Source organism: Callithrix jacchus, chromosome 7 (assembly GCF_049354715.1).
Source record: "Callithrix jacchus isolate 240 chromosome 7, calJac240_pri, whole genome shotgun sequence".
Taxonomy (NCBI): domain Eukaryota; kingdom Metazoa; phylum Chordata; class Mammalia; order Primates; family Cebidae; genus Callithrix; species Callithrix jacchus.
Window position 1 is genome coordinate 56,525,371 of NC_133508.1, and position 18,071 is coordinate 56,543,441.

Here is an 18,071-nt window from a genome sequence, read left to right on the forward strand (position 1 = left end):
AAGGCCCAGGTGTGAAACAACTCTCTCAGGGTCAGAGGGCGATGCAGCAAAAATTTAAACCTTGGGTCTCTCCTGATGTGTCTGAATGGCTCCTCCCAGCTCCAAACCTGAAAGTGTGAATGCTCTTGTCTTTATCGTAAAAAGAGCGGGATTGTGTAGCAACCCTCTGATTCAATGGGCTGGACTGGGAAGGCAGGCCTTTTGCTGGTTTTCATTCTCTTACTCCAGCGAGAGTGTTTGGACCCCTGTTGAGGCCAGACTGACAGGATTAGAGGAAACAGCTGGCCTGAGCCTATGCCCTGCAAGAGGGAGCTTGCATTCACAGACTCTGGGAGAGAGCAGCTCCCCACCGCTCAGTCACATTCCAGGTCGGTCATTTTCCTGAGCCCAGATGTTTGCTAATGAGCGGGGGAGAGGGGCTTTCAGCCCTGAGCCCCAGCCAGAGGCTGGCCCAGGGCCAGGAGGCTCTGGCTTCGGGCCCATGCCCTGTGCCAGCCAGGCCTGTAGGGGCAGCTGGAACACTACTGCCAACCAGGTGCATCTAGTGGAGCTGGGAGACTCTGACATGACAGGTTCTGCCTTTCCTGCTGGGGCCCCACCACCCTGGATCTCATCATCAGAACAACATCCTGGCTGCAGCCTGATGGGGAGATGCACTGAGGCAGCCAAGAGGGTAGAGGGGGTGTGGTGGGCACAGAAACATGGACTTTGGTGTTGACAGGTCTGGGTTCAAGTCCAGGCTTTGTCAGTCACTAGCAATGTGGTCTTGAGCAGGTCATGACACTTTCTGGTGCCTCGGTTTTTCTCACCTGTAAAATGGGAACAATCATGGGGCTCTGGTAAGGATTAGATTTGAAGCAGACAGAGTGCCCAGTATCATGCCTGGCACAAAATGTAGCTATGGATAGATATTATTATCAAGTGACCTACCAGGCCCCCTGCCCACACAGTAGCTTTCCTGCAGTTATCAGTCATCAGCAGACAGATGGTGACTCAACTCCAAACTCTCTGTCCCTGATTAGGGGGTTGGTGTTCTTGAATGTCCCCGTGTTGGAGAGATGGTGGGCTGCCCTGTGGAGGGCACTGGCTGGAAGTTGCGGCTTCTACTCCTGGCTCTGTGTGTAATCTGACAAGCTCATCAGGCTCCACAATTAGCTTTCTGCTAAATGTGGGAGTGGATTCTTACAAGATACAGAACTCCATTTTCCATACTGCTTAGGGTATGCATGAAAGATGGTGGTGGTAAGCTTCGGCTGCAAAATGGTAAATATTTCCTGCGTGCCTACTGTGTACAGTGCGGTGAGGCTGGTTTCTGCAGTACATGGTACACGGTTATCCAACAGACATTAGCTGGCATGGCCTCTTATGTGTGACTTTAGGGGAGTTACTTAACCTCTCTCTAGACCTTCTTTTTTTTCCACTTTTTTTTTTTTGAAACGAGGCCTTGCTGGAGTGACAAGTTCATTAGGCTCCACAATTAGCTTTCTGTAACATCACCCAGGCTGGAGTACAGTGGCACAATCATAGCTCGCTGCAGCTTCAAACTCGAGCTCAAGTGATCTTCCTGCCTCGGGATTTTTTTTCACTTTTATTATTTTATTTATTTATTTATTTTTTGAGATGGAGTCTCACTCTGTTGCCCAGGCTGGAGTGCAGTGGTGCCATCTCAGCTCATTGCAACCTCTGCCTCCCGGGTTCAAGTGATTCTCCTGCCTCAGCCTCCCAAGTAGCTGGGACTACAGGCACACACCACCATGTCTGGCTAATTTTTGTATTTTTAGTAGAGACAGGGTTTCACCATATTGGCCAGGCTGGTCTCAAACTCCTGACCCCAAGTGATCCTCTTCACTCGCCCTCCAAAAGTGCTGGATTACAGGTATGAGCCACCGTGCCCAGCACTTTTAAATCAAGAGACAATAAACCTCATAGGTTTATTATGAAAGTAGTAAGTGCTGGCAATGGGATGGGGCACATGGTAAGGTGCTCAACACATGTGAACTATTATAACGGTTATAGTTACCATTAAGGGAAGACCTATCTGTGCTACATCAGTGGGGGATAATAATTACTTTATTCGCTGGGCATGGTGGCTTGAACCATTTCTTTTTAGCCAGGAGCAAAACTGTGTCATAATAATAATGTCATTCAACCAAATACATTGTACATCTCACCTGGCCTGCCCATAAGCACTGGAGACACTGCATGATTCCTGCCCTCAAGATCTAATGGAGGAAAGAGATGTTCACAGCTATTCTAGAGGGAAATCGACATGAACAGAAGTTCCTATCCCATGCTCCAGGATCACACTGGAGGAGGGAGATGCTCCCAGAACGTCTTGGGAAGGTTTTCTAATCTGGGGCTGGAAAAAATATTTGCAGGAGTCGAAAGGAGGGGAAAGAAATTTCAGGCAGAGGGAAGGGTGCAGACAACAGCTAGGAGGCACAGATGCAGGCTGGTGTGGAGGGTGCTGCGAGGCTGGAGTACACCAGGGAGTTCCCAGCAGGCCACTAGGAGCCACGCAGGATGCTCGGCAACCACATGAGTCAGATGACCAGGGCTGCGTCCATCTGGAAGTTTCCAGCCAAGGTGGGTAAAGCACATGGACACAGGTAACTATGCTGTAAAGCAAAATCCCCGAGTCCCACAATCGTGTCCCACGTGGTGTCCCTGGGCCACCACTTTTCAATAGCAAGTTATTTTCTCACCCCGTTGTTAAGCACACAGAGTAGAGAAGGCGCCGCGGCAACCCACCCAAGTGCCCACTGATTGGATGGGAACCCCTGAAGTGAGGCTGGATGCTGGGGCCAGGCGCTCCACTCTTCCCAGGAGCCAGAGAAGTGAGTCCATTTGTTGCCGTTCTAGTTCCTAATAGTCCCTGGGACTTCTCGGGATGCTTAAGCCAAGTGCCTGGAGCCGATTGGAGGTCGAGAGGGACACTAGGATGACACCGGGCGAGGCCGAGCAACGCAGGCTACCAACAGCACGGACTTGAACCGGGTCGCAAGCCAGAGCGGACCGGATGGGGTGCACCACAGAACTGCGGAGTGAGGACGGACTCCCGGTGCCGGGACGCGGCGGGCTGGAGCGCCCCACTCTCGGGGCAAGTCTGCAGTGCCCGGAACCCACAAAAAGGACACCTCCATCTTTGTCACCCCGAGGCATGGCACGGCCTGACAGCCCAGGCTCGGGAAAAGTCGGGCGGAGAGAGTGGAATCGCAGAGAAACCCAGAGAGGGCGCTTTAGAACCGGCCCGGGCGTCCGGCGGGCTGCCCTGGCCCTCGGGCGCCGGCCAGGCGAACCGGCAGCCCCACGCGCCGTCGGAACGCGCTGAAGCCCGGCCCGGGGCCGGCAGGCGGGCGGGCGGTGAGAGGGCCCGGGGCCCCGGCGCCCCCTCCTGCGCACCCGGAGAGAGGCCGCGCGCGCCCGCCCGCTCCTTCTGCGCGCGGCCCTCCCCGCTGCCCCCGCCCTCGCGCCCTGTTTGGAGGGAGCCACCCTGACGTCGGAGCCGCTCCCCCGCGCCGCGCGCCCGCCCGGGGCCGCAGACGGCGCGCAGCGCAGCCCAGCCGAGCCTCGCGGGGCCGCCCCCAGCCCTGCCGGCCGCCTCGCCGAGCCTCCCGGGGCGCCCGGGCCCGCGACCCCCGCACCCAGCTCCGCAGTACCCGGCGGGCGCGCGCGGTAAGTCCCGCTCGGGCAGGCACGCGTGCACCCGGCTTCCAGAGGCTTCAGCGGCGGGGGCAGTACCGCGCCCCCGGCCCAGAGCTGCGGCCCCGGGTGCGTCCGGCTGCCGCGGGCAACGGGCAGAGGCGCCGCCGCCGAGCCCGGGAGCCCTGGGGGGCCCAGCGGGCGCCTCCGGACGCCGACTCTGGGGACGTGGGCGCGGCACGGGGTGGCCGGGGGACACCGCCGCGCCCGGAGCCCGTCCCCAGACTCTCTCCGTGGTTCCGTTGCGCTCTCGGAGTTTCCGCGGCCGGGAGAGAGAGGGAGCGAGGGAGGGAGATGCGTGGCCCGGCAGGGGCCGGGGCTCGGCCGCCGGGCTCGCGTGTCCCCCGGCCGTGCCCGGGCCTCGCCGCGCCGCGCCTCTCGGCTCTGGACGTTTCCGCCTCCTGCGGCCCCCTCGGCTTCGGTCCCTATGTCCGTGTGTCTCTTTCTCCGTCGCTCCGTTTCCGCCGTTCACTCTCCCCGGCTCTGTCCATCTCTTTCCGTTCCCCGCCCGCCTGCCTCGGTGTTCGGCTGCCCGCGTTTGTGTCTCTGCTTCTCGCTTTTCTCTCCCCTCTGTCTCTGCGCTGTCCTCTGTGGGCTTCTCGCCGTGTGTCTGCGCGTCTCCCTGACCCCCCGCCCTCGATCCAGACAATCCCCCCAGTGTCGGAGGCTTGCCCTCCCCCAGCGGTTCACGAATAGTTTCCTAGACCGGGTGCGCCAAGCGCTCCCCCTACCTCCCGCTGGCCCCGGGGCCTGGCCCGGGTCATCTCTCTGAAATTGAGTCTGGAGCAGGGAGAGCCAGCCTTTCCCGAGGCTCAGTTTCCTTTAAGAATTCCACCCCCGCGAGGTCGGCTGGACTACAGGCCCTGCTTCGGGCCACCTGCCCGGCCCGTTCCCAGGGCGGGGCGATTCTGATCTTTTACAAGTGGCGGCAGAGGGGGCAGCGCCTGCCTTGGCGTGGCCAGGGGTTGGCGGGCATCAAGGGAGAAGGCCACACTTCCAGGCTTTCAGAGGCCCTCGCTCCCCCAGCTGGACACCACCAGCCTGTTACTAGGGGCACCCCGGGAAAACAGAGGTCAGGGCTGGAGGCCAAAGACCGGACGCTGGCGGGGAATGGAGGAGGGGAAGCAATTTGTCAACAAGGAGCCCCTCACCCTTTGTTACTGCGGAATGGGGTCTCCCGAGACTCCCCCAGATGCTGGGTCTGTTTGGGCGTGGTTTGCCTTGAGTTGGGGCCAAAGAAAAGGCGAGGCTGCCGCGTTTCCTCGGTGACCCCCACCCCTCTCCACCCACCCCTGCAAGCTGGACTTTTCTCTCCTGGGGCCTGTGTTTTGGAGGGGTGGACAGGGTGTTCTGCCTTGGCCAGGGATATGGCCTCAGTATTTTAAAGTGAAATTTCAGGCTGAGTTTAGCTGCTTCCCCCCACCCCCAACCCCAAGGGTCGGGGGCTGGTGGAACGGGCAGGGTTGATGGTGAGGTCTGTAGTGGGACTTCTGCTGAGCAGATGTGCAGCCCGGCCCTGCAGCAGCTCATTAGTATGGATTTGTTTCAGAGACTGTTTTTGGTCTGCGGGCAGGAGGGTCTGCGGTAAGGAGGGCCATTGCCTGGGTTGAGGGGCTGGCACAGAGGTGGCCAGGGCTGGAAGGTATAGGCAGGCATGGGTGGCACGGGCTCAGCCCTGTGTGTCCACCCCCTGGACAGCTGATTCATGCTCTGCCTGGCCAGAGCCTCCCCAGTGCTGAAGGAAGGAAAGAAGGAAGCCTTCCTGCAGTGAGATGGGGTCGTGGAATCACAGTGGCCTTAAGCAGTATGCTGAAGCCAGGCTCCTCCCTGGGGGATCTGCTGAAATGGGCGTTCCCAGGCCAGGCTACCCATTTTATGGTTGCAAACATGAAGCTTAGGGAGGGGAAGCAAAGGGTCAGTGGCCTGAACTATAACCACTGGACTCTCCTGACTCCAGGCACACAGAGAGCCAATGTATGAGCTTTGGCCAGAATGCATCCTCAAACCCCAGGGTGAGCCCAGGAAACCCCGTCCGGCTGACCAGAGCCAGGGCCCTACCTGAGTGAGCAGGGAGCCCAGTTGTGACACTGCCTTGCCCCTTCCCAGAGGAACATTTTCAGTTGCACCATTCAAGGAAGTCCCTGTGCTCATTCCAAGACCTGGAGCGATCGCCCCGCCCTTGCCAAGCCCCAAGCCTAGGGCTGCAGCCCAGCCGCCCTCCACACCCTCTGCGCCCAGCAACACGCTCAGCCTGGTGGCAGGGCAGAGCCTGTTTTCTTGAAGTTGGATTCTGGGGGAGGTTGGTGTCTCCAGGACCCTGTCTTAGAGTCTGAGTGAGATCTTCCTTCCAGTTCCTCCCCGGCAGGGAATCATGTTGGGCAGCCCTTGACAGTTTCTAAAATCCATTCCCAGCCGTCTTCCCACTTGTTTGAGTTTCACCTTGAGATTTTCCCTAAATCCAGTTTCACTGGGGCAGATGCAGCCCAGACTGAAATAGCCTCAGGACCCACCCAGGATCCTGTGGGAGTGAAGGGCAGAAGGGAGCAGGCAGAGGCCCAGGGAGGGTAAGAAGCTCAAGCTGGCACTGAAGGCAACATGGACTGAGAAATTAACTATGATGGGCCATCTCGCCAGAGGCTCCCATGTATTCTTCAGTTTAATTTTCACAGCTGTCCTGTGAGCTGGACATTAGCACTGTCCCCACTTTGCAGATGAGGAAACTGAAGTACAGAAAGGTTAAAATGGGGTCAAGTGTTCCCATTGCTTTGGGAGGCTGAAGTGGGAGTTCAAGACCAACCTGGGCAACAAAGGGAGACCTCGTCTCTACAAAAAATACCAAAAATTAGCTAGGTATGGTGGTGTGTGCCTGTAGTACCCAGCTACTCAGGAGGCTGAGGTGGGAGGATCGCTTGAGCCTCAGAGTTTGAGGCTGCAGTGAGCTATGATGGTGATACCACATTCCATCCTGGGCAGCCGAGTGAGATCCTGTTATAAACAAAAACATAAAAATAAAGAGAAAGATTAGGATGACTGAGCTCAGATTTGAAGCCGAGCCTGTCATAATTTGTGGAGAATGGAGGAGGAGGACCAGACTGTGCCCTTAGTGTGGGGGGAGAGGAGAGGTAGGAGAGGCAGGGAAGGGGGAGCATCTGGTGTGAAAGCCACCAGCCACAAAGGCTGCGTGCTCATGTGTGTGCAGAGCGCAGTGTCACCTGAATGCTGAGCCCACAGGTAGTATCGTCCATCCCCATCAGCTGGGGCCAAGTGTGGGAAGGTTCCCAGAGGAGGTTCTGGAAGCAGGAGGTGAAAATGGGGAGGGCGAGCCCACCTTTCCACCACGGATTGGCCAGGCCTGCCCTCCATGGCTCTGCACCTAGTGATTGCTGGAATGGGTAACAGGAAAGGCCTGGTGTGTGTGTGTGTGTGTATGTGTGTGTGTGTGTGTGTGTGTAAGAGAAAGAGAGCAGGTACTTGTGCAGATGTGCATTTTTTGTACGTATATAGGCACGCTTATATATGCATGTGTCCGTGTTGTGTTTTCATAGGGGCACAGGTGGTTTGGGGTATGCCTGCTTTTGAGTGCGTGTGTGGGTATGGGGTGAGTGGATATATTCTACGTTGAAAATTCTGGTGTATCTGGCCTTCAGCGACCCTGAATATTCAGACTTAACCCGAAAGAGGAACTGGGGAGGATGGTTCACTTGTTATAACGAAGCTGATCCGCTCTACAAAGGGTTTGCGGTGGGCAGGAGTCAGGAGGAGGTGTTCCTTGAAATCTAGGCTGCTCTTGTGTATTTAGCGGGCATTTCGGATGCCTTTCCAGGTCCTAAATCCAGGCAGTGGGCTGAGGGGGCGCCAGCAGCAGTGCTGTTAATCAAGGCCCCTTTCCTGGGGGCGGGGAGGCTGTCGCTCCTGGCCTGGCTGGGTCTTGGAGTCCCGTGGCGAGCACATTCAGGTACCCAGGCTGTGCCTCAGACGTGGGGGGTGTCACACGAGGAGGGCCGGGTCCGGCGTCTTCAGTTTTGGCAGGCATTTCTGAAAAGGGACTGTGCAGGCCTGACCCCGAAGCTGGCCTTGCTGGGGGACCCTCTGGACCAAGGCTTCTAGGAGAGCAGTTAGGGTAGGGCTGCTGTGTTTGTTCTCTGCCCTCTTCCCCAGAGTGGGAGCTACAGGTGGGTCACTTCCTGGACCTGTGCCTCGGTTTTCACAGTGCCAAAATGGGTCTGCTGGTGTCACCTCCCAGGGAACTTCCTTTCTGTGTGGGCAGCAGCTCAGAATGTACCAGGCATTTGCAGGAGGCTGCCGAGGAAGTGGAGGGCTTGGATTTGGGAGTGGTGGGTAGGTGGGGTTGGGAAGAAGGCACTCACCTGTGCTAAGGACACCTCCTTTAAAGCCCCACAGCGCCCCTGGGAGGAAGGATAGTGTCACACATACGTTTACCAGGGTTCTAAGACCCAGGGTCGGTCATGGCCACCAGATGGTCAGCTAGGGAGTCGGGAATGGGATTTGAATTCTGGTCTATGGGGCCCCCAAGCTTCCAGCCCAGGCAGTGGCTGAGCGGCAGGGCTCTAACAGAAATGAGAGGCACAGTCACCTGGGGCAGTGGCATGAGCTCCAGGCCTCCTCCTGACTCCAGATTCCATCCTTTCTTGCTTCTTTCTCTTCTGTCAACCTTTTAACCTGCGTGGGGGTTAACCTGATGCTGTTCAGGTTCAAATCCCGATTCTCCTGTTTCCTAACAGTGTAAGTCCAAGCAGATTTCTTAGCCTCTCTGTGCTTCAGTTTCTGCATCTAAAAATGGAGGGAAGAATAGGGTTAGGCAGTTGTTGCAGGACAGAATAAATTAATATCTGCGCCAGGTGCGGTGGCGCACGCCTGTAATCCCAGCACTTTGGGAGGCTGAGGCGGGCTGATCACGAGTTCACGAGTTCAAGATCAGCCTGACCAACATGGTGAAACCCCGTCTCTACTAAAAATACAAATTTAGCTGGGCGTGGTAGCGTATGCCTGTAATCCCAGCTACTGGGGAGGCTGAGGCAGGAGAATCTCTTAAACCCAGGAGGCAGAGGTTGCTGTGAGCCAACATTGTGCTATTGCCCTCCAGCCTGGGCAACAAGAGCAATACTCCGTCTCAAAAAACAAAAAATTCATATCCAGTCACATGCCACATAATGATGAACCACATACACGATGGTGCTGCCATAAAATGATGATTATTGTTTTGAGATGGAGTCTCACTCTGCCCCCCAGGCCGGAGTGCAGTGGTCCCTGTAGCTGGGACTACAGGCGTGCACCACCACACCTGGTTAGTTTTTGTATTTTTAGTAGAGACGGAGTTTCACCATGTTGGCCAGGTTGATCTTGAACTCCTGAACTCAAGTGATCTGCCCACCTTGACCTCCCAAAATGGGATTACAGGCCTGAGCCACTGCGCCTGGCCTTCCGTGGGATTATAATACCATATTTTTGCTACACCTTTTCTTTCTTTCATAATTGCATTATGAAAGATGGCACAATCCTGGCTCACTTCAGCCTCAACCTCCCAGGCCATAGTGATCCTCTTACCTCAGCCTCCCAAGTAGCTGGGACCACAGGCACATGCCAGTACACTTGGCTAGTTTTTTAATTTTTATAGAGATGAGATCACCTTTTGTTGCCCAGGCTAGTCTTGAACTCCTAAGCTCAAGCAATTCTCCCACCTTGGCCTCCCAAAGTGCTGGGATTATAGGTGTGAGCCACCATGCTTAGCCTACTATACGTTTTCTATGTTCAGATGTCACTCGCCATTGTGTTACAGTGGCCTGCAGTGTTCAGTACAGTCACATGTGGTCCGGATTTGTAGCCTAGGAGCAACTAGGTGTGAGTAGGCTAGACTCTTCAGGTTTGAATTCGCTGTGTGATGTTCACAGACCGACAAAATCACCTAATGGTACATTTCTCAGCGCGCATCCCCATGGGTAAGTGATGCATGATTGTAATTGCACTTATATTTAATTCAGAATGAAGAAGCTCTGCTGTCCTCCTGAGAGCCAGCTCTGACTGCCCCGACTCAAAACAACTGCCTCCTGTTTACCCACATCCCTGGACCTCCCCTCAGGGCAGTGTCCGGTGGGCATAGGGTCTGGGGCCTCAGCTCCCTGCCCTCACTGTTGCCTCTCTCCCCGCCCTCCCTCCGAGAAGTGAGTGAGTATGAACTGCAGGGAGCTGAACGGCCCAGGGCAGGGCATTGCTTTGCCTGACTTGCCGGGGGCCTTGGGACAGCTCCCTTGCAGAGCAGGGGGACTTGGCCTGGGAGGTCTTCAACTTCCCTTCCCGCCCTTGCTTTCGGGGAGTCCCATGACTTGCTGTGTGACCTTCAGGGTGGGAGGAAGGGTTGCGAATTTGGGCGAGGCTCTCAAGGCTCAGGAAGGAAAGTATGATGGCTGCTTAAAAAAAAATAGCTGAGTTGCTGCTTGAAAAAAAAAAAGCGTAAACCAACGAAAAAGAAAACCTGCTGGCTAAGAGCCCACCCCACTGGTGGGGGCAGCCTGGGCTCTTCGGGGCTGGGCAGGCGGGCGGGAGGAGGTAGGTGTGTCTGGATGGCAGCCGTGTGTGGGAGAGACTTCACCTGGCTTCCTCGCTGTCTCCTGTTCCAGCCCAGCCTTTCCTGTGATCCTCTGGGGGTTGGAGAGCTGACCTTAGTGGGTGCCTCCTTGATGCTGAATACCTTCATTTTCTCCTCCCAGTGCTTCTCCAGGGAAGGCACAATGCTTCCCACATTAGGGTTGAGAAAGGTTGGCTCTGAGGAGTGAACTTATTTCTGGGAGTCACACAGCTCCTAAGGGGAGGGGCTGCCGTTCAAATATTGGGGACTGCAGGGTTCACGCTTCTGGGGGGGGTGCCCGTGGAGAATGCTGGAGCTCCACGCTGCGGGCCTAGGGAGGCCATGGCCCCAGCGCCCTGTCAGTGCCTGTTGGGTTGGGTTACAGCACCCCTCTGTGGGCACAGCTGGCCCTGTGGTGAACTCAGCTGTGCACTGGCAAGGGTAGAAGGTAAGGAGGGACCTTAGTTCATCTCATTTCTCCTAACCTCTGCCCCAGCCTGACCCTGATAACCAGTTCCTGATCTCTGGGCCTCCTCCCAAATGTCCCCATTACTCCATCTCCCAGTAAGCCTTCATTAGCCTCAGCTGCAGTCTCAACACTCGCTTCAGCCTGGTCCTGACCCACGGCCTCAGTTGTGACCTCTCCTGATTCCATCTCCTGGGATGAGGCTGGAGTGCTCATCCGAGCCTCCCTCCCTCTGTTGGACCTTCCCTCCCTGCCTTCCTCCCTTCCTTTCTCTTTTCTTTTCTGTCCTTTTTTTCCCCCCTTTCCCTTTCCACAGGTTCTTGCTCTGTCACCCAGCCTAGAGTGCAGGGGCACAATCATGGCTCACTGCAGCTTCAAGCTCCTGGTCTCAAGCCATCCTCCCGTCTCAGCCTCCCACATAGCTGGACTACAGGTGCACATCACAATGCCTGGCTATTTTATTTTTTTTAGAGACCAAATCTCACTTTACTGCCCAGGCTAGCCTTGAACTCCTGAGCTCAAGCAATCCTCCTGCTTTGGCCTCCCAAAGTGTTGGGATTACAGGTGTGAGCCACCACGCCCGGCCCAGGCTACTTTCATTACAACCTCAGTCTCAATTCCACATCCACATCACTTCCTGCCCCAGCCACCTCCTTGCCCCCTGTGACCTGTTGTTCCTGAGGAAGCAAGGTGGGGTCAGATACAGGAGGACAAGAGTCCCTGGCCCTCTCCAAGGGCCTAGGGGGCCAGTCCAGCCCAGAGAGGGCCCAGGGGGTCCTGGCCTTAAATGGACCTGCAGGGCCCTTCAGGTATGCCGTGGGCAGACCCTGACTCAGGACTCAGGAAGCCTCCTGCATGCCAGGCTTGTTGAAAAGTTCATCAGTTTGCCAGTTAGGAAGGAATCCATTCTATTTTGTTAGGATGTGGTTGTACTGGAAACATGGGCTTTGTCAGTGAGACCGGAAATGCGTGGGTGAGAGCCTTGTGACAGGAACTCATCTGGGATGGTGTGGGGGGGCAGCCTGTCCAACCTCACTTCCAGCTGCCCTTCCTCCCCAGGGGGCTGGGAGTGGAGCTCATCCCAGCATCGGGGTCCCCTGAGATGGAGACCAGCAGGAGAGGGGCAGGAGCTGGGGGAGTGTGCTGGATGGGGAGCAGAGTGCCAGGGGGGTGGTCACAGCCCTGCAGGAGCCGTGCCCAGCCAGCCCTACTTGAGATCCCCGCTCCCCAGACACTTCATAAGGTACTTGGCTCTGGGCCGGGTGCAGTGGCTCATACTTGTAATCCCAGCACTTTCGGAGGCCAAGGTGGGCAGATCACTTGAGGTCAGGAGTTCCAGATCAGCCTGGCCAACATGGTGAAACCCCATATTTACTAAAAATACAAAAGTTAGCTGGATGTGGTGGTGAGTGCCTGTAATTGCAGCTACTCTGGAGGCTGAGGCAGCAGAATCCCTTGCACCTGGAGGTGGAGTTTGCAGTGAGCCTACATCACATCACTGCACCCCAGCCTGGGTGACAGAGTGAGACTCTGTCTCAAAAAAATAGATGGATAAATAAAAATAAAATCATAAACTACTTGGCTCTGCCATCCCCACAGTCCATAGTAGGATTGTCCTAAATGGGATGCCCAGTCCCAAGCCACCTGACTCCTGGTGCTGGGCTTTTATGGAACCAGTGGGACCAGGACCTGTCCCTCCTGATTCAGCCTTACTTTATCTTTTACAGGGACTGTCCCAAAATAAAGAACCCTTGACTGAGTGCAGAGCTGCTGAGGAAGCCTGATCAAAATGCAGACTCCTCCCCACTCTAGAACTTTTACTACAGGAGTACCCAGGGAATTCTGATAGTTTGTCATGTTTGGGAACCGTGGGGCTGGGTCACTGCACTCACTTTAAAGTTGTGGGGAAACAGGCCTGAGTGTCCTGGTCACAGGCACATGTGGATACATGCCCCTTCTCCATTGTCCTGTCCTCTGTGGGTTTGGGGGTCTCCTCGAAGAAGGCTCTGCCCTCATCTCTGAATCTCGATGAAGCCGCCCTCCTCCATGCTTTTTGCAGTGGGTGAAACTCATTGGCGTGTGTCTCCTACAAGCAGAATCCTTTGACACACACTGCCCTGCAGCACCACCTTCTGGCAGATCCTGGTATTGTTTTAGTATCTCACTCCATCCTGTAGTGGGGCAATTTGCAGATAGCCAAGTGCTTGGCTTTGATTGGCTCCCGCTTGACTCCGGATGGGGCTGGTAGTGATCCACGTGGACTTGTGGATTCGAGTTTCTGGTGAGGCATCTTAGAAAGCAATACTGGCCGAGCGTGGTGGCTCATGCCTGTAATCCCAGCACTTTGGGAGGCTGAGGTGGGCAGATCACAGTGTCAAGAGATTGAGACCATCCTGGCCAACATGGTGAAACCCTGTCTTTACTAAAAATACAGAAATTAGCTGGGCATGGTGGCATGCGCCTGTAGTCCAAGCTACTAGGGAGGCTGAGGCAGGAGAATTGCTTGAACCTGGGAGGTGGAGGTTGCAGTGAGCTGAGATTGTGCCACTGCACTCCAGCCTGGCACCTGGCGACAGAGTGAGACTCTGTCACAAAAAAGAAAGAAAGAAAGAAAGCAATACTGTCTGGTTCAGGGTCAGTTTTTTTGCCTGAGGTCTGGCCAGCCAGGGTGGCCCACGAAGTCACAGCAGGCCAGGTGCGGAGGCTCATGCCTGTAATCCCAGCACTTTGGAAGGCTGAGGCAGGAAGATCACTTGAGCCCCAGGAGTTTGAGACCAGCCTGGGCAACATGGTGAAACCTGGTTTTTACAAAAATTAGCTGGGCATGGTGGCGGACACCTGTAGTCCCAGCTACTTGGGAGGCTGAGTTGGGAGGATCACCTGAGCCAGGAAAGTCGAGGTTGCAGTGAGCCATGATCATGCCACTGCACTCCAGCCTGGATGACCGAGTGAGTCCTTTCTCAAAAACCAAAACCAAAAATCACAGCAACGCGAAGGTTAAGGCTAAGTTTTCAAACATCAGAATCCTGCCAGCTGCTGCAGCGGCTTTCCAGGAGACATGGTGTGTGGCCAGCTACTCCAGGGCTGTGTAGACGACGTTTTGTGCATTTTCCTGGATGACCCACAGGGTCAAAGGGAGAAACGTAGCAGTTGTTCAGCACTTGACACGTGCTTGAACACTTCGTGACTGCAATCCTTCGCCATGCAGTGGCACCACCTCCCCTTTTTAGATGAAAAAAACCAAGGCACCAAGATAAAAAGTCACTTGCTCAAGGCAGCATAGGAAGTTATGAAACCAATCAACACATACGGAATGTGCATATCTGCTAGGCTGAGTTAATATCCCATTTGACCTTGCAGACACCCATCTGATGTAGGTACTACTCCCAGCTCCAATTGTGGGATTCAGAGTGGAGAAATAACTTGTCCAAAGTTGCACTTGGTTAGTAAATAGGAGGGCTGGGGTTGTGCCGTGGAGTCAGATGCCAGAGTCCATGCTGTAACACCACTGCCGCGCCCCCCCACCCCCAGGCCCTACTGTGCCTCACCTGGCACCTGTGCTCTGTTCCAGGGCTCTGGAGGCCACGGGCATGATGCTTCAGGTCCTGGTGGGGGCTGTCCTCCCTGCCATGCTGCTGGCTGCCCCACCGCCCATCAACAAGCTGGCACTGTTCCCGGACAAGAGTGCCTGGTGCGAGGCCAAGAACATTACCCAGATCGTGGGCCACAGTGGCTGTGAGGCCAAGTCCATCCAGAACAGGTGGGACCCAAGGGGTGGGTGGGGGAATGCGGATGGGGGTCCCAAGGAGGGAGAAACAGGGACGAGGGCTGTCTATCCCTGCCTCCCCAACAGTGACACGCATGGTGCCCTCTCCTCCCACAGGGCGTGCCTAGGACAGTGCTTCAGCTACAGCGTCCCCAACACCTTCCCACAGTCCACAGAGTCCCTGGTTCACTGTGACTCCTGCATGCCAGCCCAGTCCATGTGGGAGATTGTGAGTACTGCCAGCCTGCCCCACCCATCCTCAACCCAGAGCTTGCCCGGGCCTTGGCCTTTCTCCCCAGCCTCCTGCCTTCCAGCAGGTGGCCGCAGCGGTGTAGCAAGGCCCAGCTGTGTGCAGGGTAAAGGGCTGGGAATACAGATGTGGGCCCCCCACAGGATGGCTCAGAAGTCTGACCAACTTGTACAGGACAGGGATCTTCCCGAAGCTCCATTCTGATGCCTCTTATGGGCTGAAGTCCTTTCAAGGGCTTCCTGTTGTTATAGGATGAGACCAAAGTCTTTGCCCTGCCCCAAGAGCCTGGCGTGGCCTGGCTCAGCAGACTTTTCAGGCTTCTGCTGCTTCCCGCCCTCCTCACTAGCTTGGCACTTGACACAGCTGCCTCTGTTCAGTCCCTCGCACTTGCTTTGCTCACTCGTACCCCAAGGCCCTTGCCCCTGTCCTTTACCCTGCTTGGAACACCTTCTTCCCCCTCCTCCTTACCTAGTTCATTTCTATTCATTCTTCTGCTCTTATCCCAAGCAGCATTTTCTCAGGGCCCCTTCCCAGGCCCCCTGACTGGGCCACACCCCGCACCGTTGGCTCTCAGAGTGCACAGCGTGCCTCCGCTTCAAGCACCTGTCACACCTGCAGTCTTCCACCTGCATCCGGGTGATTTTGACAGGTCTCTTTCCCCCGATAGACTCTGATTTCCTTGGGGGAAATGTGTCTTCGTGTCCTCAGAGCTGGCACAGGGTAGGCACTCTGTGGAAGGGAGGGAGGGAGGAAGAGAAGAAGGGAGGGAGAAGGAAAGAAGGTACTTAGATGGGCGATGATAGGGGCAGAGTAAGAGGCAGATGGGGTTCCTGCAGGGCGAGCCTCAGCTGGGCTGGGGCTTTGGGGTGGAGCTCTTTTGAGGCGGTAAAGTCTGAGCTCAGATTCAAAGGCACAGTTGGGGGCAAGTGGTAGTGGGGTGGGTTGGGGAATCTTCCAGGCCAAGGAACAGCGTGTGCAAAGCCCTGAGGCAGAGCTAAAGCACAGAATGGTTGGGAGTGGCACTGGGTCAGGGATAGGGAGGCCAGCCAGCCAGCAGCACCTGAAGGCCCTGGGTGGCCTTAGTGAGGGGTCAGGATTTGTCTCCAAGTGCAGGGGGATGGGGACAGTGAGGGGATTTTAGAAGGGGCGGGCCACACTGGATTTCCCTGTGGCTGCTGGTGGGGAATGGGTGGGGAGGTAGCAGGTCTGGTGTGAGGAGACAACTCTGGTGGCTTGTGCCAATTTCCCCTTCCCCATGGGACCCTGGAGCTAACTGGGGCATCACAGGTGGGCGCTGGGGTTCTTGGTCACATGAGGAGGTATTATCTTAGGGGCTTCCTCCCCTGCCCCAGGCCTTTGGAAGCATCCCTGCCCTTCTCTCTTTCCCTCTGCAGGTGACGCTGGAGTGCCCGGGCCATGAGGAGGTGCCCAGGGTGGACAAGCTGGTGGAGAAGATCCTGCACTGTAGCTGCCAGGCCTGCGGCAAGGAGCCCAGTCACGAGGGGCTGAGTGTCTATGTGCAGGGCGAGGACGGGCTGGGCTCTCAGCCTGGTGCCCACCCTCACCCCCATCCCCACCCCCATCCTGGCGGGCAGACCCCTGAGCCCGAGGACCCTCCTGGGGCCCCCCACACGGAGGAAGAGGGGGCTGAGGACTGAGGCCCCCCGATTCTTCCTCCCCTCTCATCCCCCTGTGGAGTTTTGGGTCTCACCCTCCTGGGAGGAGTCGGGGGAGAGGCTGAAGCCCCCCTTTGGCACTGGATGGACTTGGATTCAGACTTGGACTTGGATTCAGACTCGGACTTGGAATGCTGCCCGGTTGCCATGGAGATCTGAAGGGGAGGGGTTGGAGGCAAGCTGCACAATTTAATATATTCAAGAGTGGGGGGAGGAAGCAGAGGTCTTCAGGGCTCTTTTTTGGGGGTGTCTCTTCCTGTCTGGCTTCTAGAGATGAACCTATGGGAGAGGGAGGAAGTTGGCTAAGCCGCTGAGTCAGGGGGAAGGCCATCCAAGATGGCGTGAACCAGGCTAAGGTGTGTGGGGGTGCAGATGGTCCTGCCGAGGTTTGGCGCTTAGGGTGAGCATCTTGCAAGCCTCAGCCTTGAGGGAGGGGCTGGGCTAGAAAGACCGCTGGCAGAAACAGGAGGCTCCAGCTCCACAGGCTTCCCCCAAGGCCCCTCACCCCACTCCCCATCCCCAGAGAAGCACTGCCCCAATGGCACTGAAGTGGCCCTTCCTCAGCGGAGGGGTTTGGGAGTCAGGCCTGGGCAGGACCCTGCTGACTTATGGTGCTGGAGCTGGGCGCCAGGCTCTCTGGGCCTTTCTCTGGCTGTCTTGGCTTGCCTGGTGGGGGAAGGGGAGGAGAGGAAGGAGGAGAGGGAGGAGTCTTCCAAGGTCAGAGGGAGGCGGACAACTCCCCCCAGACAATCCCCGAAGATGAGCATCCCCCTCCTCTCCCTGTTAGAAACGTTAGTGTACCCCCACTGTCCCCCAAGTTCTAGGCCCCCCAGAAAGCTGTTGGAGCGGGCCCCTTCTCCCAGGGATGCTCTTTCTAAATATCGGATGGGTATGGGAGTGAGGGGTTACCTCCCTTGCCCCAAGGTTCCAGAGGCCCTAGGTAGGATGGGCTTGGGCTGAGCCTCGAGGAACTCCAGGACAAGGATGACGTCTGGCTTGCGGGCTCTCTGTAGCTCCCCAGTTCTGCCTGCCTCCTCCCTCCCAGCTGCACTTTAACCCTAGGTGGGTGGGGACCTGGGGGGAGGGGCAGGGCAGGCAGGCCGTGAAGAAAGCCCCTCTGTGCCCAGAACTGCCTGCGTCTGCTCTTCTGTGCCAGCCCACTGCCTCCTGCCTGGCGTGTCCCAGCTCTCCTGGCTGTTGCGACTCGGGCTTCTGGAGCTTGTCACCATTGGCTGGTCTCCCTGACGGACCCTCAGTCTTCTTATGAATAAATTCCTTCAACGCCTGTGTTCTCCTTACTGACTGGCTCTGCCAATGCAGGTTCTCTGCAAGTGCTGGTGGCAAGTCCCAGGGGCAGCGGGCCTGGGCTCAGGCAGGGGATGCTGAGCAGACCTGCCAGCCCCTGTCACTGCATCGTGGTGGCCCTGTTCCTGTCCTGCCGTGTGCACCTTGGCTCCTGATCCTCCGTCTCCTCAGCTCCCACTGCTTTCCTCGGGTGCCATTTTCTGGCCTCAAATACACCTTGGGTGGGCCTCCAGAACTGGACTTCATGGATTTTGACCTGTCTCCTGGGCTTGCCTCGTGCCATCTCTTTTCACCCACACAATGGCATAGCATCAGCCCCCGCC

General features: G+C 56.6%; 1 protein-coding gene across 7 annotated transcripts; it reads left to right on the plus strand.

Annotated features, from left to right (window-relative positions):
• Positions 1–2,421: 2,421 nt before the first annotated feature.
• NBL1 (NBL1, DAN family BMP antagonist) lies at positions 2,422–17,728 on the plus strand. Of its 7 annotated transcripts, none has more exons than XM_078330604.1 (6): positions 3,539–3,675; positions 9,702–9,885; positions 11,068–11,184; positions 14,323–14,511; positions 14,635–14,746; positions 16,162–17,728. In XM_078330604.1, exons 4-6 carry the CDS (start codon positions 14,342–14,344, stop codon positions 16,423–16,425), a joined length of 546 nt encoding a protein of 181 aa, XP_078186730.1. In that variant the 5' UTR covers positions 3,539–3,675; positions 9,702–9,885; positions 11,068–11,184; positions 14,323–14,341; the 3' UTR covers positions 16,426–17,728. The 7 variants fall into 7 exon arrangements, with proteins under 7 accessions (XP_054114793.1, XP_078186730.1, XP_078186731.1 ...); XM_078330605.1 differs by having other exon boundaries at positions 9,702–9,881; XM_078330603.1 differs by lacking the exon at positions 11,068–11,184.
• Positions 17,729–18,071: the final 343 nt, after the last annotated feature.